Source organism: Rana temporaria, chromosome 9, assembly GCF_905171775.1.
Source record: "Rana temporaria chromosome 9, aRanTem1.1, whole genome shotgun sequence".
Taxonomy (NCBI): Eukaryota; Metazoa; Chordata; class Amphibia; order Anura; family Ranidae; genus Rana; species Rana temporaria.
In genome coordinates, this window is record NC_053497.1 from 3,321,498 (window position 1) to 3,345,270 (window position 23,773).

The window sequence follows — 23,773 nt, forward strand, 5'->3', positions numbered from 1 at the left end:
TCCGGCGTAAAGTTATTCCCCATAAAGGAGGTGCAACCCGGCATGCACAGGTCTACACCAGGGAACACAAGCCGGCGTATTGTGCGTTGGACGTGCGTCTGGCTGGGCGTACGTTATGTTCACGCCGTACGCGGCAATCCGGCGTAGCAAAGGCAGTTGTGCCGGCGTGGTTGTGAACAGGCGCAGGGGGGTGCTGTGCATGCGTCCACGTCACGGCACATGCGCAGTTCGCGATACGTACCTGTCTGGCGCTCGGCCCATCATTTGCATGGGGTCACGCCTCATTTGCATTGGGTCGCGCCCACTTCCACCTACGCCGGCGTACGCCTTTGAAACCGACGCCGGCGCAGCGTTGGGAGCACTGGCTTGCTGAATGCAATGCTTGCCTGTCTGCGCTGCGTTGGCGTAGCGTACAGTGTGTGCTCTACGGCGGCGTAATGTGCGCCGTGCTCTCTGTGAATCTGGGCCAAAATGTTATTTTTTTTGTTTTTTTCTTCCTTGTATGTGATTGGAATTTTTTCTTTTTTTTTTTTTTAACATTGAAGCTTTACCTCATTTACAAAGTTCTGGAGCAAACGCCCCTACAGAGTGCAACCACAAAAGTGCGCAGTGTGCTTCCCTGCCTCCCGCCCCCTCCCCGAGCGTCAACCTGCAATTGTAAGGAAATGCAGCCGACACAGGAGTTGATGAAGAAAAAATTAAACAATATTATTATTATTATTATTATTATTAATACAAAAAAGACAAAAAAGGGGGGGGGGGGGGTAGCTTTGTTTTCAAATAGTTAAAAAAATAATCCATCAAGCGCCTTTTTATTCCTAATCAGCCCTTCAATTCTTCCTGTCGCAGCTTTTTTTTGGGGGCATTTTTTGCCATTTTAATTTTTTTATTAATCCCCCCCCCCCCACCCCCCTCGGTTTAGTCCTGGTGGTGATCTTTGGTTACGGTAATGAGAGCGACGGGAATGTCCACAATTTTAGAGTTCTTACCAGAACTCGCCAATTTCATAATTTCCTCTCCAATTTCTCTCATTTCCTGTAAAAGGGAAATCTCTTCAATGAGACAAAAAAGAAAATGAAAATGAAACCCCTCACACCAAAACAGGGGTTTGAAAAATGTAAAAAAAAAAATATATATATATAAAATAAAAAATTACATATATTTATGTTCTTTTTTTGTCTTGTAACTATATTTAAAAAAAATATATGGATTTTATTTAGCAATATTGCCATGCTTTGTATGGGAAACATTATTTTGATATAAAAATATAAAAATAAAAACAAAAAAAGGATAATATAATTAGGATAAAAAGTATTGGGACGCCTGCTTTTACACACACACACACACACAGAGTACGCCGGTGTATCTACTGATAAGCCAGCGTACTTTCAAATTTCCCGCGTCGTATCTTTAGTTTGAATCCTCAAACAAAGATACGACGGCATCTGGGTTAGATCCGACAGGCGTACGCCTTCGGATCGTAGATGGAATACTTCGGCGTCCGCTGGGTGGAGTTAGCGGCGTTTTCCGCGTCGGGTATGCAAATTAGCCATTTCCGACGATCCACGAACGTACGCGCGGCCGTCGCATTCTCTTTCGTCGGCTTTTTCCGGCGTATAGTTAAAACTGCTTTTTTTGCGGCGTATAGTTAGATTTGCCATGTTAAGTATGGCCGTCGCTCCCGCGTCGAAATTTGAATTTTTTTATTTTTTTGCGTAAGTCGTCCGTGAATCGGGATGGACGCAAGTCACATCTAAGTTTAAAAAATTACGTCCTTGCGATGCACGGCGTGTAATTTAGCAACGGCGCATGCAGGGGACGCGCTTCATTTAAATGAAACACGCCCCCTACTCGCCGATTTGAATTAGGCGCCCTTAAGCCACGAGAGATAGACTATGCCGCCGTAACTTACGGCGCAAATTCTTTGAGGATTCGAAGTTTAAAAATGTAAGTTACAGCGGCGTAGCGTATCTCCCATACGCTGCGCCCGTGCAGATCTCTGTGGATCTCCCCCATAATATTTAATGGCCTCCCAATCTTAGTCCGGAGGGTTCAATATTGAGTTGGCTCCGCCCTTTGCAGCTATAACAGTTTCACCTCTACTGGGAAGGCCGTCCACAAGGTTTAGGAGGGTGTCCAATGGGAATGTTTGACCGTTCTTCCAGAAGAGCATTTGTGAGGTCAGGAGCTGATTTTGATGAGAAGGCCTGGCTCACAGTCTCCGCTCTAATTCATCCCAAAGGTGTTCTATCAGAGTTGAGGTCAGGACTCTGTGCAGGCCGGCCAAGTTCCTCCACCCCAAACTCGCTCATCCATGTCTTTATGGACCTTGCTTTGTGCACTGGTGGGCAGTCATGTTGGAACAGGAAGAGGCCGTCCCCCAAACTCCTCCCACAAAGTTGGGAGCATGAAATTGTCCAAAATGTCTTGGTATGCTGACGCCTTAAGAGTTCCTTTCACTGGAACTAAGGGGCCAAGCCCAACCCCTGAAAAACAACCCCCCCCCCCCACCATAATCCCCCTCCACCAAATGATTTGGACCAGCGCACAAAGCAAAGTCCATAAAGACATGGAGGAGCGAGTTTGGGGTGGAGGAACTTGACTGGCCTGCACAGAGTCCTGACTTCAACACAATAGAACACCTTTAGGATGACTGGTCGGAGACTGCGAGCCAGACCTTCTCATCCAACATCAGCGCCTGACCTCACAAATGCGCTTCTGGAAGAATGGTCAAACCTTCCCATAGACACCCTCCTAAACCTTGTGGACGGCCTTCCCAGGAGAGGTGAAGCTGTTATAGCTGCAAAGGGCGGAGCCAACTCAATATTGAACCCTACAGACTAAGGGGCAGATCCACAAAGATCTGCCCCGGCGCAGCGTATTGTTTCGAATCCTGGAAAAATTTGCGCCGTAAGTTACGGCGGCATAGTTCATCTCTCGCGGCGTAACGGCGCCTAATTCAAATCGGCGAGTAGGGGGGCGTGTTTCATTTAAATGAAGCGCGTCCCCGCGCCGAACGAACTGCGCATGCGCCGTCCCTAAATTTCACGCCGTGCATTGCGCTAAAATGACGTCGCAAGGACGTCATTTTTTTTTGGGACGTGGACGTAAATTACGTCCATCCCGATTCACGGACGACTTTCGCAAAAAAAAAAAAAAAAAAATCTAAATAAACGCGGGAATGACGGCCATACTTAACATGGCAGGTTTAATTATACGCCACAAAACAGCAGCTTTAACTATACGCCGGAAAAAGCCGACTAGAGACGACGTAAAAGAATGCGACGGCCGCGTGTATGTTCGTGGATCGTCGGAAATAGCTAATTTGCATACCCGACGCAAAAAACGACGGGAACTCCACCCAGCGGATGCCGAAGTATTGCATCTAAGATCCGAAGGCGTACGAAGCCATACGCCTGTCGGATCTAACCCAGATGCCGTCGTATCTTGGTTTGAGGATTCAAACCAAAGATACGACGCGGGAAATTTTAAAGTACGCCGGCGTATCAGTAGATACCCCTAAGACTGGGAGGCCATTATAGTTTATGGGCGTGTAAAGGCAGGCGTCCCAATACTTTTGGATAGAGAGACAGATATAGATATATATAAAATCTATATTAGATAGAGATATTTATTTTTATTACGTACATATTATAAGAAATATTTTTAAAGATGGATGAAAACAAAGTCTTGTGACTCCCCCAGACACACAACTGCTTTATCCCAACCACAACTACTTAATAACAAACCAGAATGTCACATGACCAATAGGAAGTGTGATCTGTGCGGCATGTGAAATAAATGGGCGTCGCACATTTGGTGTGACAGGAATGTCATTAAAGAATGTGACTTTTGTACAGGAATCTTGTGATCTCTCAGAGAGACTTCCCATATTCTTTGGAACCGCAAGATATTTTTATATACAAAAACGTAAACATAGTAGGGATGAGCAAAACTGACAGTTGTTGCTTAGCAATGAAAGAGAGAAAGAGAGAAAGAGAGAAAGAGAGAAAGAGAGAAAGAGAGAAAGAGAGAAAGAGAGAAAGAGAGAAAGAGAGAAAGAGAGAAAGAAAAAAAAAGAAAAAAAAAAAGAAGAGAGAAAGAAAGAGAAAGAGCAAAAGAGAAAGAAAGAGCAAAAGAAAGAAAAAGAAAGAAAAAGAAAGAGAAAAAGAAAGAGCGAAAGAAAGAAAAAGAAAGAGCGAAAGAAAGAAAAAGAAAGAGCGAAAGAAAGAAAAAGAAAGAGCGAAAGAAAGAAAAAGAAAGAGCGAAAGAAAGAAAAAGAAAGAGCGAAAGAAAGAAAAAGAAAGAGCGAAAGAAAGAAAAAGAGAGAGCGAAAGAAAGAAAAAGAGAGAGAGAAAGAAAGAAAAAGAGAAAGAAAGAAAAAGAGAGAGAGAAAGAAAGAAAAAGAGAGAGAGAGGAAAGAAAAAGGAAAGAGAGAGATAGAGAAAGAAAGAAAGAAAGAAAGAAAGAAAGAAAGAAAAACAAGAAAGAAAGAAAAAAAGAAAGAAAGAAAAAAAGAAAATTAGAAGAAAGAAAGAAAGAAATTTGGCGAAAGTTGTAGAAATGTATTGGAGTCAATGGTGAAGTTTTTCTTCAATGCTCAACTCCCAGAAAACGAAACGTTCTCCTTGCGGGGCACTACATGGGGGGACCCGCTTGTGGAGTCAGGGAGAGACTTACCCGATCCTCCGCCCCTGGTGGATGGCGCTCCCCTACACTCCCAGCTTTGGGCCATCCCCCGGCATCCTCAAGTCCAGTAGAGGGCAATGGACCAGATCCTGAAGAGGAGCTCAGACTGCCATAGTGTAGGGGAGAAGAGGCTGCAGCGACCGGTCTACAGTGGATCCGGCAGGAGGATCAGATAAGTAAACCTGCTTTTCTGAATTCCCAATCAACATCGCAAGGGAGGGTTTGTAGGTTTCCTGGAGTTCAGCATTAAGGGGGTAATTGGTTTAGACCTGGGCAGCCACCTATTATCTGGGAACGTGAGGTTAGATATTGAGGAACAGATTATGGTGAATGTATACATATACTCTATACCAATGGTCTCCAAACTGGGGCCTGTGGGCCGAATGAGGCCCTTTGCTTGCCTGGGACACCATTCCTCCTACAAACACCAATGATGGGACACTATTCCTCCTACAAATCCCAGTGATGGGACACTATTCCTCCTACAAACACCAATGATGGGACACTATTCCTACCACTGATACAATGATGGGACACTATTCCTCCCACTGACACCAATGATGGGACACTATTCCTCCCACTGACACCAATGATGGGACACTATTCCTCCCACTGACACCAATGATGGGACACTGTTCCTCCTACAAACACCAATGATGGGACACTATTCCTTCCACTGACACCAATGATGGGACACTATTCCTCCCACTGACACCAATGATGAGACACTATTCCTCCTACAAACACCAAATGATGGGACACTAATCCTCCCACTGACACCAATGATGGGACACTATTCCTCCCACCGATACCAATGATGGGACACTATTCCTCCCACTGACACCAATGATGGGACACTTCCTCCCACTGACACCAATGATGGGACACTATTCCTCCCACTGACACCAATGATGGGACACTATTCCTCTCACCGACACCAATGATGGGACACTATTCCTCCCACTGACACCAATGATGGGACACTATTCCTCCCACTGACACCAATGATGGGACACTATTCCTTCCACTGATACCAGTGATGGGACACTATTCCTCCCACTGACACGAATGATGGGTCACTATTCCTCCCACCGACACCAGTGATGGGACAATATTCCTCCCACTGACACGAATGATGGGTCACTATTCCTCCCACCGACACCAGTGATTGGACACTATTCCTTCCACTGATACCAGGGATGGGACACTATTCCTCCCACCGACACCAGTGCTGGGACACTATTCCTCCCACTGACACCAATGATGGGACACTATCCTGACTACAGGCAGTGCAATTGTTTTACTCCCACTGCCCACCCCAAAGTCTATAGGACAGTAAACTTGCCCTCCGTTCTGAGAGTTCTGCTTCACACGATTGAAGTCAGTGCAGCCTCCTGTACTTGTAACACGATTTTGAAGAAAATAAAACATGCCAAGGACTGGCCAAATATAGGGGGGGGGGGGGAGGGAAAGTAAGGGCCGGGAACGAGGAATGAGTCATTGGAAGGTGTCTGGGAGGGGAACGGCGTCTTCAACGATGACAAAAATAGTTTCCACCGACCAAAGCCAAATGGCCGCAGAAAATATTTGCAGAACTAAAAAAGGATCTGAACTCAGGTGAGCGCCGACTCCACGGAAAAGTGCGCCGCGTTCTAATCCGCGTTCAGAACACACGGCACGGGCCGTACCACCAAATAACGAAATCTCTGCTGGAAGACACGGACGAGCGATCGCGGTCATATAAAAAACACGCGATATTAAAACATCCAACGTTTTATAGAGCGACTACGGCATCATGACATTATTAAAGGGCCACTCTACCCCAACAATGAACTTCCCTCGTATGCTACATTGTTCATAGTTGTATCCAATGATGACAGAAGCCCCTCCCCCTGGAGGGATTAGAAAACGGGGGGGGGGCATTTCTGTATTCCTAACACACTTCCTGCCCCACTCCTTTATAGATACAATACATTGAGTTGAAGGGCTGGACAAGGCATGGGCAGGAGGGGTGGCTGTCCTGGGCACTGTGGTATCATGGTGGGGGGGGGGTCTCTGTGAGGGAATTGGGGGGGGGGGGGGGAATTGTGTTGGGAAGGGGAATTCACGGGCTGCAGGGGGCAACAATTGTTCTAGGAAAGGAAATTTGGGGGGGGGTGCTAGGAGTGGTAATTTAGGGGGATTTGTGTTTGGTGTTGCTAGGGAGATTGAGGCAGAGGATTTGTGCTTGGATGGGGTATTTTGGGAGGGGGTATTTTTTATTTTTGGGGGGGGGGGGGGGTTGTGCTAGAAGAGGCGATATGGTAGGTGGAGGGATTGGGAAGCAAATTGAAGTAATTGAAGTATGGGGGAGAGGTGTACTCGGAGGGGAAATTTGAGTGGTAGACAATTTGTACTAAGAGGGGCAATTACTTTTTTTTGGGGGGGGGCATAGATTTGTGCTAGGAGAGGGGATTTCAGCAGGGGGGGGGCAGATTTGTATCCGGAGTAGAGGGAACTTTATCTATGGGTATAAGCATGCAGATTAGTGATCAAATATATATATTTTATTATGGGGGGGGTGATTTGCTGACATCCTGGGGGGCGGGGAAGCAGTTTGGCATGTTTGCCCTGGGCTCTAGATGACCTTGTCCATTCCACGGTTGAGTTGAACCCTAGGATATATTGGGATTCCCGGCCTGTAAATGAACAGGGCAGGGTGACATCACCGGTTGCTAAGGATGCGACAGCTGTCGGCACACGCCACTTCATTAACCACCATTGACAGGAAGGAAGCCCTTGTATAGAAGTATCTATGGAGAAATATCACTGCCATACGTATTTGGCTCCTGCCAAAAAAGGAGCTAAAACAGAAACAAGCGAACTGAAAAATTCAGAATTTACTTTTAAACTCATTTGTACCTGCAGAGGGATTTAAGGGAATCCGGATCCAAAAAGCTGTGGTCTCTCTTCACACAGGCAATATCCAGAGGAAACTGGTTATCTGTAGAGGAAAGAACGGGAGGGATTAACAGAGAATTGTAAAAAACACCCAAGGACCTAGGACTTAAATCTTATAAATAATTATGTCATACCAAATATAAAATTCAATACAATAGTAAACCTAAGAATAAAATAAAAAGCCCCGAACTCTAAGGGGCCCAGTTGACCCCAGGGCCCCGGATGGCATCCGTCTTCCCCCCCCCATCAGCACCCAAAGCCCCCCCACCTCTAACGCCACGTACACACGACCGGTTTTCTCGGCAGAATCCAGCAAGAAACTCGATGGGAGACGTATTCTGCCGAGAAACCCCGGATGGGATCCCCTTTTTTTGGTTCGTCAGCACCCCCGACCTTAATTTGCAGCGGCCCCCCCAGCCTGCTTCTCAACTTGCGACACTCCCCCCTGCTTCTTAATTTGCGGCGGCAGCACCCCCCGGGTTCTCTGCTCCAGGGGGCCCATTCCAGAAGCTGTGTAAGGGGCCCCAAAATTCCTGATGGCGGCCCTGCATCTAATCTTACAGATACAACCGGCCCTTTTGAGGGCAATCATAATGCCGATGCGGCCCACAATGAAATGGAGTTTGACACCCCAGACCTAAAGTTTAAGGTTTTATAAAGTACATGAGGGTTTCCTCACAAAAGGTCGGCATAAGGGATGAGCTTAGTGCTCCAAAACACTGGCTGTTCAGACGTTCGTCCAAATGCCAAACATTTAGGTTTGACATTGAAGGTGACAGCTTCAGGCAGGCAATGGTTGCTACGGAAGCAGCGGGTGCTTGCAGTGGGTTGTGAGCGGTGGGTCATTTCGTGAGTAGGTGGGCGTTTTAATTGACAACCGATTTATGAGAAGTGTTTTCCTGTGATTGGTACTATGTACCTCATACTTAACGTAGAGGAAAAAAAAGTTATCTAGGGGCTCCTTGCCTGCAGACCCCCACAACCCAGGGTCAAGACCTCCACCCACCATGTTGAGGGCATATGGAATCATTAGTGATCGAGTAGGGATACTATGTACCCCATACATATTAACGCAGAGGGGAAAAAAGTAATCTAGGGTCTCCCTGCCTGCAGACCCCCACAACCACCAAGCCAGGGTTGTGGGCAAGAGGCCCTTGACCTCCCTTTGCCCATGTTGAGGGCATGTGGCATCATTTGTGATCAAGTAGAATTCCTATGTACCCCATACTTATTCAACCAGAGAATAAAATTTTATCTAAGGGACCCCTGCCCGCAGACCCCCACAACCACCGGCCAGGGTTTTCGGTAAGAGGCCCTTGACGGCATATGGCATCATTAGTGATCGGGTAGAGATACTATGTACCACTTACTTCTTAACGCAGAGGGAAAAAAAGTAATCTAGGCACTCCCTGCCTGCAGACCCCCACAACCACCAGCCAGGGTTGTCGGTAAGAAGCCTTTGTCCTCATCAACATGGCACCCCCCAGTATTGAGGGCATGTGGCATCATTTTCCTGACCAGCTCCAGCTTTTATCATAAAAAGCCATCCTTAAACTCCAATCCTGTGGCTTTGCCCACATTGAGATTATGTCATTAGTTTGCTGCAGGCAAGACAAATCATTTTTTCAGTCTCCTCCATTGATCAGTCTATTGTAACAAGTCACCAAGGTGAGGCTGCAGCAGGGGTGTCAGACATTTGTGCACACAGCCAAGAACTGCAAAAGGGACAAGATCCACACTACCGGGCCATCTCTGCGCTCAGGTCATAGATGGGGCCCCTAGATGCAAAGATAGTGTTGCCCTTTGCAGGACACAAAGCAGATGAAGGCATTGCCTTTTGGGGGGGGGGGGGTGATCCCTGTAAAAGGTGAGGTGCTTGGAAGGGTTACACTTACAAATGACCAAAATAATCTGATGACCGGTCCTCTTTAAACTCCGAAGCTATGCACACTTGGTAAATACTGTGCAAGTATTTGAAGCCAATTTGTCACTTCCTCGATCTAAGGGAAGGAAGGTTTTGCACCTAGTTATGAGCTCTGGTTGTTAGCAGTTGCTGTCGTCTTTGTTTATTTGGGAACTTTTTAGAAGGGAGTGAACTGGAAGTCACTTGGCCAGACAATGGCTGGCTTGACACTTCCCCATGATGCCATGCTTCCACCTATTGTTCTGCAGCGGAGTCCCATCCCGTGTGAGGCTTGGAAATACAATTCCTGAGTTTGTGCCACGGACTGAAAAGATATTCAGTTCGGTGTTAAGTAACCGGAGCAGACCGCTTGTGTGCGGGTCAAAGCAAAGGAGTCTGTTGTACTCTGTAAAGAGCACGGGTGAAGGACAAGATAAAAATGACCTCACTGCTACGGCGAGCCTTGCTTTCCACTTGGTTGCAGTCATGGTGAGAAACACCAATACATTTATTTTCGGCTTCTCAGCCTTTTGGCTAAGATCAAGTGTAGTATCTGTTCTTATCAGTTGCCAATAGGTGGTGCTAAGCTGACTGTCCCCAGTACCCGGCGAGGGGAAACGGGATGGCAGTCGGCGGACGCTAAGCCTGTTGGTGTAGAGGTGAAAGCCTTCTGATCGGGACAGAGAGGCATGAGGTCGAAGCCAAGAGGCCGGGTCCCTGGCCTTTGGCCTGGATTTGGTGGTGTCTGTCCCCGTCAGTTGTTCGGGAGAGAACCCTTGCTCCTCCTTTAGCCGGGAGGGACGGGTAGTATTTCCCGAATGTAATTAGGTGGGAGAGTTGGGGGTTGTGGGTAGTAGCCTGCTTAGGTGGGCTCTCCCTGACCTCTTCTCCTACCTTCCTGGCTGGGAAGGGTGCTAATGGTCCGGACCGGGGATCAGGGACCGTTGAAAAGCCTGTGGAGATAATGCCCCTGGAGTGGCAGTCCAGGGGTGCCATACATTGCACGAGTGTTTGAAAGGGACACTCATCGTGTGGCACCTTAGGTCACATCTCCACACACACTTTTTAACACCTGCCTCTAGGGCCCAGCCTTTTGGCTATGCCCAGAGGAATTTTTGTTCCTGGCCAGAGGGCCGGCCATCGTATAGCACGGTAGTCACTTTTCACTCACCTTCCCACCTTCCTTTTCCCCCACTTTCTTTTTTATTTTACCCCCGTTTGTCACGTTTTGTCTTCTTTTTGTTTGGTGCACTGCACTTTTAGTGTGGCGAGTAGGATGCTGGTTCTCGGGCCTGCTCTGAAAGTCTTGGGAGTGGGTGGACATGGCCTTCTGGCTTAGTTCGCCTGCTCTCATGGGGTCTCCCTTCGGGGGAGCCTCACCGAGGAGGGTTCTGTTTCGGCAGTCCCTCCGAGGATGTTGGGTCCTTGTGGCTTCGGCTGCACGGACCACAGATTAGTCTTTTCCCTGCCAGGAGCCTAACGCCCCGGGGGATCAGAGCTGGGTCCTTTTCGGAGGACCATTTGACGATGCACCCGTCACAGTTTTTTGTGTTTCACTCTTTATGTGTGTGCGCATTTTTCCTGCACCGGGTGAAGTTTTTAGGTTGTGTTTTGCACGCCACAGGCTTTTCAATAGAAAAAAAAACACATTTATTTTCGGCAGCAAATGCCGTGCCCGTACCATCTTTGGAAGGTATGTTGTATACCTGAAGGCAACGGCAAACTGGAAAAGGCCCAACTGCAATCAGGGCATACATGTTCATGCTTCCGTTTAATAGATGTTCTTCTTTATGGAGTTCCCTGTGTGGCTTGTCCTCTTAGATTGGTTGGTATTCCCCAGTCAAGAGACAGTGCCAACATGTGGGTGTGAAGTCTGTATCTCAAGGTAGCAGTGGAAAACTGAGGCTTGCCAAGCAGAGTCTTGTTTTTTGACCTCTTGGAGGAGACTCTAGATGAGTCACCATGTAGACACTGTCCGGTGTCCCTCACCCCAGGTGGGGTATGGCTTATTCTCTCAGCAATTGGTTGGTAATCCCCAGTTAAAAAAAAAAAAAAAAGAAGAGTATACCAAAGTGTTGGTGTGGGGTATGTATCTCAAAGTAGTGGTGTTGATGGAGAAAACCAAGGCTTGGCAAGCAAGGCTTTGTCTTGACCTCTTGAAGACTGCAGATGGTTCACCATGCAGATGCTGTCCCCCACGCCGGACAGGTATGGCTAGTTCTCTCGGTGATTGGAATACTCGCTCTTAACTGGGGAATACCAACCAATTACAGAGAGAACAAGCCATACCTCCTCTGGAATTTGAGACACTGGGCAGATTCTATATAGTGACTAGTCTGCAGTCTCCTCCAAGGAGGTCAAAAAGCCTCCACCCTTCCAAGGCCTCAGTTCTCTATACCAACTCCATTACTTTGAAATGCAGACTTCACACCCACACTTTGGTTGGTATACTCTCTTTTAACTGCAGAATATCTAAGTGTGGGTATCGAGTCTGTATCTCAAAGTAGTGGTGTTGGTATGAAAACCAAGGCCCGGGAAGGGAGGCTTTGTCTTTTTGACCTCTTGGGGGAGACGGCAGATGAATCGCCTTGGACATGTTGTCAGGGGACCCAATTCCAGAGAGGTAAGGCTTGTTATCTCAGTAAATGGTTGGTATTTCCAAGTTAAGAGATTGGTATACCAAAGTGTGGGTGTGGAGTATGAATCTCAAAGTAGTGGTGCCCAAGGGGTAAGCCAAGGCTTGGCAAGCAAGGCTGTGTATTTTTGACCTCTTGAAGACTGGAGATGGTTTACAATGCAGATGCCGCCCCCCATCCCACAGGGGTATGGCTTGTTCTCTCAGTGATTGGTATACTCGCTGTTAACTGGGGAATACCAACCAATTACAGAGAACAAGCCATACCTCCTCTGGGATTTGCGACACTGGACAGATTCTATATAGTGGACTAGTCTGCAGTCTCCTCCAAGGGGGTCAAAAAAGTCTAAAGTTTCCCACACACACACGATCGGACTTCCAGCTGACTTTTTCGTGGATTTTGGTCCGAAGGGCGTTGGCCGTGAACTTGTTCTGCATACAGATGACAGAACATTTTCAGCCAACATTCACCAAACCATGTGTGTGGTTTTTCAGCTCTTTACCGCCACCTTTTGGGAAACTTCTGCTATTGATGTCTGATGTTTAGCATTGGTTCAGAGAATGCTTGTTTGTACTTTGGATTTTAGTTGGACAGATTTGCGTACACACGATCGGATAAACCGACGTAACAGATTTGATCAGAAAGTTGGTGAGCATGAACAGCCAACGTTTGTGGTCATTAATTTAGACAACAATTGTCTGATAGAGCATACAGACGGTTGGATTATGTGACACAACACGTCCATCAGACCATTATGGCCATAAAATTGGATCGTGCATACGGGCCTTTAGCCTCCACCCTTGCCAGGCCTCAGTTCTCTATACCATTCCACTACTTTGATATGCAGACTTCACACCCACTGTTTGGTATACGCTCTCTCTCTCTCTTAACTGGGGAATACCAACCAATTACAGAAATAACAAGTCCTACCCCCTAGAATCGGGAACCCCCTACGTCTTTATGGCGACTCATCTGCAGTTTTCTCTAAGAGGTTAAAAAGCAAGAACCTACTTTCTAGACCTCAGTTCTCCATACCAACACCACTACTTTGAAAAGCAGACTCCACACCCACACTTTGGTTGGTATACTCTATTTTAAACGGCAGAATATCTAAGTGTGGGTATCGAGTCTGTATCTCAAAGTAGTGGTGTATCTCAAAGTAGTGGTGTTGGTATGAAAAGCAAGGCCTGGGAAGGGAGGCTTTGTCTTTTTGACTTCTTTGAGGAGACTGCAGATGAATTACTGTGGAAATGCTGTCAGGGGACCCAATTCCAGAGAGGCAAGGCTTGTTATCTCAGTAAAAGGTTGGCATTCCCAAGTTAAGATAGTATACCAAAGTGTGGGTGTAGAGTCTGCGTCTCAAGTTAGTGGTGTCCATGGGGAAAACCCAAGGCTTGGCAAACAAGGCTTTGTCTTTTTGACCTCTTAAGGGAGGCTGCCGATGAGTCACTATGCAGATGCCGTTTGGTGTCCCCCATCCCAGAGAGGTATGGCATGTTCTCTCAACTGGTGGGATGCCAATCAATTACAGAGGGAACAAGCAATGCCACCTATGGGATGGATGACACGGGGCAGAGTCTTCACAGTGACCTCCAAAAAGGTCAAAAAGAAAAAGCCTTGCATTCCAGGTCTTGTTTCTCCATACCAACACCACTACTTTGAGATGCAGACTCGACATCCACACTTTGGTATACTCTCTCTTAACTGGGGAATATCAACCAAAGCATGAGACACGAACAACTAGCGCCCAGAAGCGATTCAGTTCGCATGCGCCGCGCTTTATAAGTTTTTCATTCATTCATTCATTCATTCATTCATTCATTCATTCAAAGCATGGGTGCCAAGTCTGCATTTCAAAGTGGTGGTGTTGGTATGGAGGAGAACCAAGGACTGGGAAGCAAGGCTTTGTCTTTTTGACTTCTTGGAAGAGACTGTATATTAGTCACCATGTAGACTCTGTCCGGTGTCCCCTATCCCAGAGGAGGTATGGCTTGTTCTCTCAATAATTGGTTGTTATTTCCTAGTAAAAAGAGTATACCACTGTGTGGGTTTGGAGCCTGCATTTCAATGTAGCAGTCTCAGTATTGTGAACCAAGTCCTGGCAAGTAGGGTCTTGCTTTTTGACCTCTTGAAGAAAACTTGAGTAGAAGTCGTAAGGTGTTCCCCAGTCTAGGGGGGTAGGACTTGTTCTCTCAGTGATTGGTATACTCTCTCTTAACTGGGGAGTACCAACCAATCACCCAGAGAACAAGCCATACTCCCCCCTAGGATGTGCAACACCTTATGGGTGGGGAAAGCCATACAGTGTCTACATGGTGACTCATCTGCAGCCTCTTCTCAATGAGGTAAAAAAAAGCAAGACCCCTCATCCCATCGTCGGTCTCATCCAATAAGTCAAAAGACAAGGCCTTGCTCCTCTGGCTTTCGTTCTCCAAAGCCAGAGGAGAGACTGGTTGGGAGACTGGTTGCTACTCCACATTTAAGAGACAGTACACCATAGATCCTTTGACCCCATTTCCCACAACACCCTGGGTTACTGGACATGCCAAGGTAAGAGTAGTGCCTCTGCTTCCCTCCTTCAGCAGCTCAGAGAGGCGAAAGTAGTTGGGCAAGAGATCTGCAGCCAGGTAAGAGGCCCTCCACTGTCGGAACAGACATGCAGGCAGCCAGGGAAGAGCCCAACAGCACGCAGTGATCTTGGGGAGTACCTCCCAGATTGCTAGGGTTCTGGAAAGGTGGTCCCTGCATACATAGCTCCCTCCAGATATTCATGTGTGCTACCAGAGCTAGTCTGGAATTCACTGAGAACAACACTGGTTATGAAGGTCTGTACAAGTTTACTGAAGTAGTTATTCTCAGTTGCTATAGACCCTTAATAGAAACTGCACTATGCAGTCACATCCCGAGTCTTGCATTATTCTGCAGTATATGCACGCTCATTGCCATTCTCATCTGGTTTTGCATTAACAAATCAAATTTTGACCACCATTTAATAAACTGCAAGTCACAGTTACTCTGTGTGATCATTCAGCATATTACCCGCCCAATTACATGTCTACTATAATAAGCACGCCTTGTTCACTTTTTGACATCTGTAACCGCCTTTGTTAGGTCATTGAGAGAAAGCTGTAGGTGGCCTTTGTTGGGCGCCATGAAAGGCTTTAAAGGTTAAGTGAGCTTTAACAAAGTGCCTGACCAAGGTCCCCCCCCCCCCCAACCCTCCTAACCTCTGTGGCCTCAGCACCATTATTACCTAAAAGGCCCCATGCATCCCTGCCCAATGCCTCTGTAGAGGTTATGTTAATAAAGCAGTGGTGCCCACTAGTACCTCTAAAAGAGCATGTTTTGGGAATTTCCCTTAGATAAAATTACCAGGCCATTGACAAAAAAAAAAAAAGCACCAGTGTCAGGTGGAGGAAGTCCTGAAAACATGACCTGTTGGGGATACTTAGAGACTGAGAATGGGAACCCCCTAATAAGAGTATAATGGTGTATCTGTTGGCCAGTTTCTGGCACAGAATACCCGTATTTATCGGCGTATACAGCGCACTTTTTTCCCCCTTAAAATCAGGGGAAAATCGTGGGTGCGCAATATACGCCGATCCCCGGTGTCTAGAGCCGAGTCGAGCACTCGGCCGCGCTCGGCTCCGCCCGCCGCCTAGAGCCGAGCTGAGTGTACTGCGCACTCGGATAGGCTCCGCCCGCAGCCACGCGAGAGGAGCCGAGAGGAGCCGAACACACAGGAAATCCGGCTCCTCTAGGCGCCTAATCCAAAAAACGAACACTGCTGCAACCCCAGGCAAGGTGCAGATGGACATGCTGGACGGAGACGGACACACTGGACGGAGACACCTCCAAAGCCGCAGACAAAACACCCACAAGGCTGGACGGACCCCGCGCAAGGGCGCAGACGGACGCCGGACAAAAATGTAAGTTTTCTTTTTTTTCCTTAAACTACCTTTCTAAGCTTGGGGTGCGCGTTATACGCCGGCGGGAATTATACCCCGATAAATACGGTACTTGCACATTACATTGCAAACAGCCCTGGTGGTCCGGAGCAGTGCCATGCAGCCCCTCGCCATCTTACAGATAATAGAAAGGATCGGGATGGTACAATCCATCACGCCTGGACCAAAGGCAGTCTACACAAAAAAAAAAATTAAAATATTCCCGGGAACAGGAGAAAATTTTTTAAATAATAATAATAATAATAATAATAATAATAATAATAATAATAATAATCTTACCTTCGTACAGTTGGGCATACTGAGGAAATCCTGCAGCCCGCAGCCAATCACAAGCCTTCCGGGCCTCCACTTCTGTAACACAATAAAAATAAATATGGGTAAACAACATGCAACATTGTCAAACAACTTTCAAATCTTAAAAAAAATTAAAAATAAATAAATAAATAAAAATAAAACCACCACCACACCACATTAAATCTGCTTTTTAGGAGAAAGAAATAATATGGCAGTGTTTGCATCCGCCAGAGTCAGAAGTGACATCATAGCGTCGCTTCCTGCCTCCCAGGATCATAGAAATGGCCAGGGACCATCCAGTAATACACCGCCGCAACCAATTCCGGGCTCTCCGATTGCATGGCAGAGTCCATGTAGGCATCCAGATATCTCCACTTCAAGTCCATGACCTCATGTGACATCATAGGGGTGGGAAGTGGTTAAAAAAAAAAAAAAAAGAAGGAAGAAGTACAGTATCTAAGCATAGGCTCATTAATATAGATGTGTTATAGTGAGTGTTCTATAGGTCAGCAACCCAAGGTACAATCTGAGTGTACAAGCTCTACCATCGACCATGTAGTTCAAGGACCTGCCTGATTTGATGCCAATTGGATAGATTGCTTACATAAAGGAATATATCCAATTGGTATCAAGCCATTATGTAAGCTTACATAGTCTTGGCCCGAAGCACACTGGGCGTTTAGCCCCGATGCATGGAGCTCTGGCGTTTAGCTGCGGACTCTTCCTCCAAACACGCAGAGTCCCCCTCCTCAAGAAGGCGCATGTGCAGTCATGCCAACGAACATGTGGTCAGAGGAGACCAAAGTTGAGCGCTTTGGCATTACCTCAACTCGCCGTGTTTGGAGGAAGAAAAAACGGTGAATATGACTCTAAGAACTCCATCCCTACAGTCACACGGAGGGGGACACATGAGGATTTGGGGTGTTTCTCTGATAAAGGTCCAGGCCGACTTTGCCGCATTGAGGGGCCAACGGACGGGGGCCATGTATTGTAAAATCTTGGATAAGAACCTTCTTCCCTCATCCAGAACACTGAAGACGGGTGATGGACGGGTCTTCCAGCATGACAACGACCCAAAACACACCGCCAAGGTAACAAAGGAGTGGCTCAAGAAGAAGCACATTAAGGATCATGGAGAGGCCTAGCCGGTTTCCAGACCTTAATCCTATAGAAAATTTATGGAGGAGCTGAAACTTCGAGTTGCCAAGAAACCTTCAGGATTTAGAGAAGATCTGTAAAGAAGAGAAAATCCCTCCTGAGATGTGTGGAGACCTGATCACCAACTACAAGAAACGTCTGACCTCCGTGCTTCCCAACAAGGGACCTCCCCCAACTACTAAGGGGGTCAAATACTTATTTTGCTCACTGATCTCCATTTATATTGTATGATTTTTCTGGATTTTTGGTTGATATTCTGTCTCTATCATATAAAATACACCTGTGATAACAATTATAGACCCTTCATTTCTATGCAAGTGGGCAAAACTTACACCACCTGCAGGGGGATCAAATAATTTCCCCCACGGTTATGCCCTAAACATCATACAGCTCTGTGCCCCGTCTTGCTGCAGCAGCTGTCAGCCTTTGAGTGTGACAGGCTGCCGGCTGGACACGTGTCATTTTTAGTGGCTCCTGGAAGATTGATGGTCACCGGTCTGCAACATTATTCAGTATTTCTCAATAAAAAAAAAAAAAACACATTTTTGAGAAAAAAATAAAATAAAAATAAAATTAGGAGCTTGGGACTTCCAAGGCTACAAATACAAATATATTTTATAAAAAAACACAAGGTATCCAACCATCTGTGTAGACCTCCCATACTTTGCAATGGCCCCCCACATGTAAACGTTCGGCAGGTATATTGTACATCAAGTTTTCAATGTGTTCATGGGTATTCTGTCACATAGATGGGTCCTCCATGGACCATGGAGAGGGGGCAACATGACATGTTTCGCAGCTACAACCATAGTTGCTTCCTTAGGAGCCTATTAAAAGTCGGTACTGACTGTTCATCCAGGATAACCCTAGCATGTCTGGCCCCCCCCAAAAAAACAGGACGCAAGAACCACTGCCCCCCCCCCCCAAAGGCAGGATGCAAGAACCACTGCCCCCCCCCCAAAAGGCAGGACGCAAGAACCACTGGCCCCTCCAAAAAGGCAGACGCAAGAACCACTGCCCCCCCCCCCAAAGGCAGGACGCAAGAACCACTGGCCCCCCCAAAAGGCAGGACGCAAGAACCACTGCCCCCCCCCCCCCCAAAAGGCAGGACGCAAGAACCACTGCCCCCCCCCCCCAAAAGACAGGACGCAAGAACCACTGGCCCCCCCAAAAGGCAGGACGCAAGAACCACTGCCCCCCCCCCCCCAAAAGGCAGGACGCAAGAACCACTGCCCCCCCCCCCCCCAAAAGGCAGGACGCAAGAACCACTGGCCCCCCCAAAAGGCAGGACGCAAGAACCACTGCCCCCCCCCCCCAAAAGGCAGGACGCAAGAACCACTGACCCCTCCAAAAAAGGCAGGACGCAAGAACCACTGGCCCCTCCAAAAGGCAGGACGCAAGAACCACTGGGCCCCCTAAAAAAGCAGGACGCAAGAACCACTGGGCCCCCAAAAGGGCTGCCGACCACATATAAATTATAGAATTACAAATAAACGCAACAAAGTATAAAGTGAAATCTGTCCGCTACAACCGCCCAAAAGTAATAGAATTTTCATGCTGTAAAGGAAGGATAACGGGGCTTTCCAATGAACTCCTCCAGGAGAAGGAACGCGTCATTGGGGCTCAGCGTCTAATAAATTCACTAAAGTATCCAGAACAATACGAGCCGCGCGGCCAAAGACCTCTGAGCAGAAGACATGTCCAGTGTTAGAGGCACCTTGTCAGCTGATTTACTTATCATTCCTCCAGCCGGCTGCGATTATCCCACTCGCCGCACGTTTCTATACCTACCCCCCCCCTCTCTTATACATAGTGCCAAATAGTTTCCACTGCTAAATATTTTCCAGTAAGAGCTCAGACGGGACGGTAACAGCCGTTCTCTCACTTCAGAGCGTCGCTTACTCTTGTACTGCGGTTGTAACTTCCCAACGCCCACCGAAGAAATACGAGCAAAAAAACACACAAAACGCCGCGACCACCATAAAAGAATGCTTAAAGTGGAGCTAAAAATCTGTTTTTTTTCTCGTGTTAATAGTAGCATGTCTGTGCAACACGTCCAGGTATTTTATTACCTCTCACCCTGACCCGAGATTCCCCCCAGGGTGCCACGAGTACGAGATCCACTTTGCCCTGGAGCAACAAATAAACCAAAATGGCGCCCTATGGTACATGGCGTCCTTCGTTGCTATGGAGATGGCAGTTGGTTCAGCTGCACCACTGTAACAGGCCCGGACTGGGACAAAAAAAATTGGCCCGGGCATTTTAGACTGAGCAGCCCGGACCCCTTTACATTACACAGCACCCTGCACCTCTGGACCCCTTTACACTACACAGCACCCTGCACCTCTGGACCCCTTTACACTACACAGCACCCTGCACCTCTTTACACTACACAGCACCCTGCATCTCTGGACCCCTTTACACTACACAGCACCCTGCACCTCTGGACCCCTTTACACTACACAGCACCCTGCACCTCTGGACCCCTTTACATTACACAGCACCCTGCACCTCTGGACCCCTTTACATTACACAGCACCCTGCACCTCTGGACCCCTTTACACTACACAGCACCCTGCACCTCTGGACCCCTTTACATTACACAGCACCATGCACCTCTGGACCCCTTTTACGTTACACAGAGCCCCCCCCCCACAGTTTGTTACACAGACACCCCCCTAACAGTTCTGGACCCCCTGCATGTTACACAGACCTCCCTACAGTACAGACCCCCTCCCTACAGTACAGCCCATACAGACATTACAGAGACGTGACCTGTGGCCCCGCTGCGGCCCACCGGGCATATGCCCGGTATGCCCTATGGCCAGTCCGGGCCTGCATGGTAATATACACTCACCGGGCCACTTTATTAGGTACACCTGTTCAATTGGTAACATAAATTGCTAATCAGCCAATTACATGGCAGCAAACTCAATGCATTTAGGCAAATTGCTGAAGAAGACTTGAAGTTCAAACTGAGCATTACAATGGGGGGGGGGATCTCTGCGACTTTGAACTTGGTGACATGGTTTTTGGTGGTAGACGGGCCGGTCTGAGTATTTCTGGGATTTTCACACTCAACCATTTCTCAGGTTTACAGAGAATGGTGGAGGAAAAAAAGAAAATATCCAGTGAGCGGCAGCTGTGTGGAGGAAAATGCCTTGTTGAGGTCAGAGGAGAATGGGCAGACTGGTTCCAGATGATAGAAAGGCAACAGTAACTCAAATAACCTCTTGTTACACCCAAGGTATGCAGAATACCATCTCTGATCACACACAACAAATCGAACCTTAAAGCAGATGGGCTGCAGCAGCAGAAGACCACACCGGGTGCCACTCCGGTCAGCTAAGAACAGGAAAACTGAGGCTACAATTGGCACAGGATCACCAAAACTGGACAATAGAAGATTGGAAAAACGTTGCCTGGCCTGACGAGTCTGGATTTCAGCTGCAACATTCAGATGGTGGGGTCAGAATTTTGGCGCATGGATCCATCCTGCCTTGTATCACCGGATCAGGTTGGTGGTGTAATTGTGTGTGGGGGAGGGGGGGTGGGCCATCACCGGATCAGGTTGGTGATGGGGGTGTAATGGTGATGGGATATCACCGGATCAGGCTGGTGGTGGGGGTGGGCTATCACCGGTTCAGGTTGGTGGTGGGGGTGTAATGGTGTGGGCTATCACCGGATCAGGTTGGTGGTGTAATGGTGTGGGGGAGGGGGCATCACCAGTTCAGGCTGGTGGTGGGGGTGCAATGGTGTGGGGGATATTTTCTTGGCACGCTTGGGGCACCTTAGTTCCCATCGAGTATGGTTTAAACGCCACGACCTACCTGAGTATTGTTGCCAACCATGTCCATCCCTTTATGGACTACAATGTCCCCATCTGCTGATGGCTCCTTCCAGCAGGATAATGATCCATGTCACAAAGCTCCAATCATCTCACCACTGGACAATGAGGTCCCCGTCCTCCAATGGCCCTCCACATTGACAACATCTTCTCCAATAGGAAGACCTTTGGTATGTGGTGGCGAGTGCAAGGCCAGATGCAAAGCAGGTGGTATAAGGAAGATAACATTATACCTCCTCCACCTTCCTCCCTGCTTGAGTCAAAGGGTAGGGCTCTGATGTGAAGAGGGGGGACGCTGATGTGAGAGGTGGCTCTGCGCATAGTCCAAGGCTGAGGTTTCCTAATAGCGAACACTTACATTTTTTACATTTTAGATTGGGTCGCCTCGAGGTTGTACATACTTTGAAGGGTTGAGGAACGCTGGTTTACACCCTGGAGCTTGAGACGGTTATGCTAAAGAGAAAAAGTACAAAAATAGGAAGTTCTTTGCTCCAGCAACAAAAACACACCTCACAAGAAGGATCCTTAACCCGAGCACAGCTGGTTAGGTCCTCCTTATAATGACATAGTGCTGCCCCGGGGACAATACGAGTCACACAGACAGAACATATTTCCAGGCATCCCGGGGCTTGAGCCGACTAGAGGAACAAGGACGGCTTTCATAAATCAGATTAGAGAGGACCCTGAAATGGAGGACGTTGGGTAGGGACTGAATTTCATCGATGCTGATGCCCTCATGCAAATGGCAATTTCAGTTTTCTATTTGGCAGTTTTGAATTTCCAAAGGTCTTCTAGAAGAATGGACCCAAGGCTGCTCCAAGGGCCGTTTCTGCCCTACATCTGCTTCTTCTATTCCCTGAGCCCCCCCCAGAACCCACCCCCCCCCACCCCAGCCCCTACCATATCTTAGCTTAGCTGCCAGTACCCACCAGGTTCATATCCTTCCATAGCTTGGCTGCCAGTCTCACCAGGTTCCTACACTTCCATAGCTTGTCTGCTGGTCCCCACCAGGTTCCTATCCTTCCATAGCTTGGATGACAGTCTCACCAGGTCCCTATCCTTCCATAGCTTGTCTGCCGGTCCCCACCAGGTTCCTATCCTTCCATAGCTTGGCTGCCGGTCCCCACCAGGTTCCTATCCTTCCATAGCTTGGATGACAGTCTCACCAGGTCCCTATCCTTCCATAGCTTGTCTGCCGGTCCCCACCAGGTTCCTATCCTTCCATAGCTTGGCTGCCGGTCCCCACCAGGTTCCTATCCTTCCATAGCTTGGATGACAGTTCCATCAGGTTTATATCCTTCCATAGCTTGGCTGCCAGTCCCCCCCAGGTTCCTTCTATGTGGTGTCTCTTAAAGGAAGAGCCACCAGGAGTTTCCCCAACCCATTTTGCACAATTTAGCACGTGTTGCACTGGCTTTGACTGTCATAACTTCAATAGGACTTCTGAGTTGAGAGTTTCTCAGGAGGTTAGCAAAATTGTTTTTTTTAGAATTGGTGAACCACAACTGATCGAACGTTTCCAAAGTTTGCTCAGCTCCACTAGTGGTTCTTCTACTGCAGATCCTTGTATTTATGGGAGATAGAGATTATATATAGTAATTGTTTTAAGGTTTTATATTAAAAATAGGATTGCCATTTATTATGCCGAAAAAAAAAAACATTTGACCGGTCGGAAATCACTGGATCCATTCAGAAACTCCAAGGTCATGACCCAGTACAGCTCTCCGGTGTGCAATATACAGAATACATACTCAATGTGGTTAAAGAAAGGAGAAATGTGGTTCTATGAAAAAGTTCCCCTCCGCAGCTTTCCAGACCACTCCCTGCTTGGACGGACCTCCAGGAACATCCCCCGCACAAAAAACTCCCCCGCTCTAAAATTAGGCCATTTAAAAGGGAAACTAATTTATAGTTGGAGAGTTTAGGAATTGGCCAGCAAGGGAGATATCAAAGCTGAAGTTTAACCTTCTTACAGTTTGCCTTCCCTGGTTCTTTCCGCCCAAACCATCAACATGATAATTATATCTTTCCATTTCATTACATACCTTATTTTAGATTCGGTGATGTCATCACTGGGTCTCGGAGCTTCTGCATGAAATGCAGGCAGATTATGGCTGGTGGAAGGGGCCAGCAGGGTGCTGTACATAGCTTCCTGAGCCACAATCTGGCATTCGAGTATGGAAAAAAATCACGCCATGGATCAATGAGCACCCAAGTCATAATGACCGCAGTCAAGCACCTGGAGATCTCACAAACTGTTCTGCAAAAGGCGACGTGTACCATGTGTGTCCATACCCAACGCGGTGCAAGAGACTTATTCTTAGACCATTGTCAGGTC

The 23,773-nt window shown here is 47.7% G+C and overlaps 1 protein-coding gene and 1 pseudogene across 4 annotated transcripts in view; one reads left to right on the forward strand and one right to left on the reverse strand.

Annotated features, from left to right (window-relative positions):
- Nucleotides 1-23,773, reverse strand: part of STARD8 (StAR related lipid transfer domain containing 8) — a 160,649-nt gene that overhangs the window by 39,322 nt on the left and 97,554 nt on the right. For all 4 annotated transcript variants that reach the window (XM_040322674.1, XM_040322671.1, XM_040322673.1 and 1 more), the window contains exons 2-3: nt 16,416-16,487; nt 7,591-7,672 (exon numbers count right to left, since the gene is read on the reverse strand). Coding sequence is in view for 3 of the 4 variants with exons in the window: in XM_040322671.1 (XP_040178605.1) it covers nt 7,591-7,672; nt 16,416-16,487 (154 nt within the window). In the remaining variant the exon portion in view is untranslated. The remainder of the gene's footprint in view (nt 1-7,590; nt 7,673-16,415; nt 16,488-23,773) is intronic.
- On the forward strand, nt 10,047-10,175 carry LOC120914696 (annotated as a pseudogene).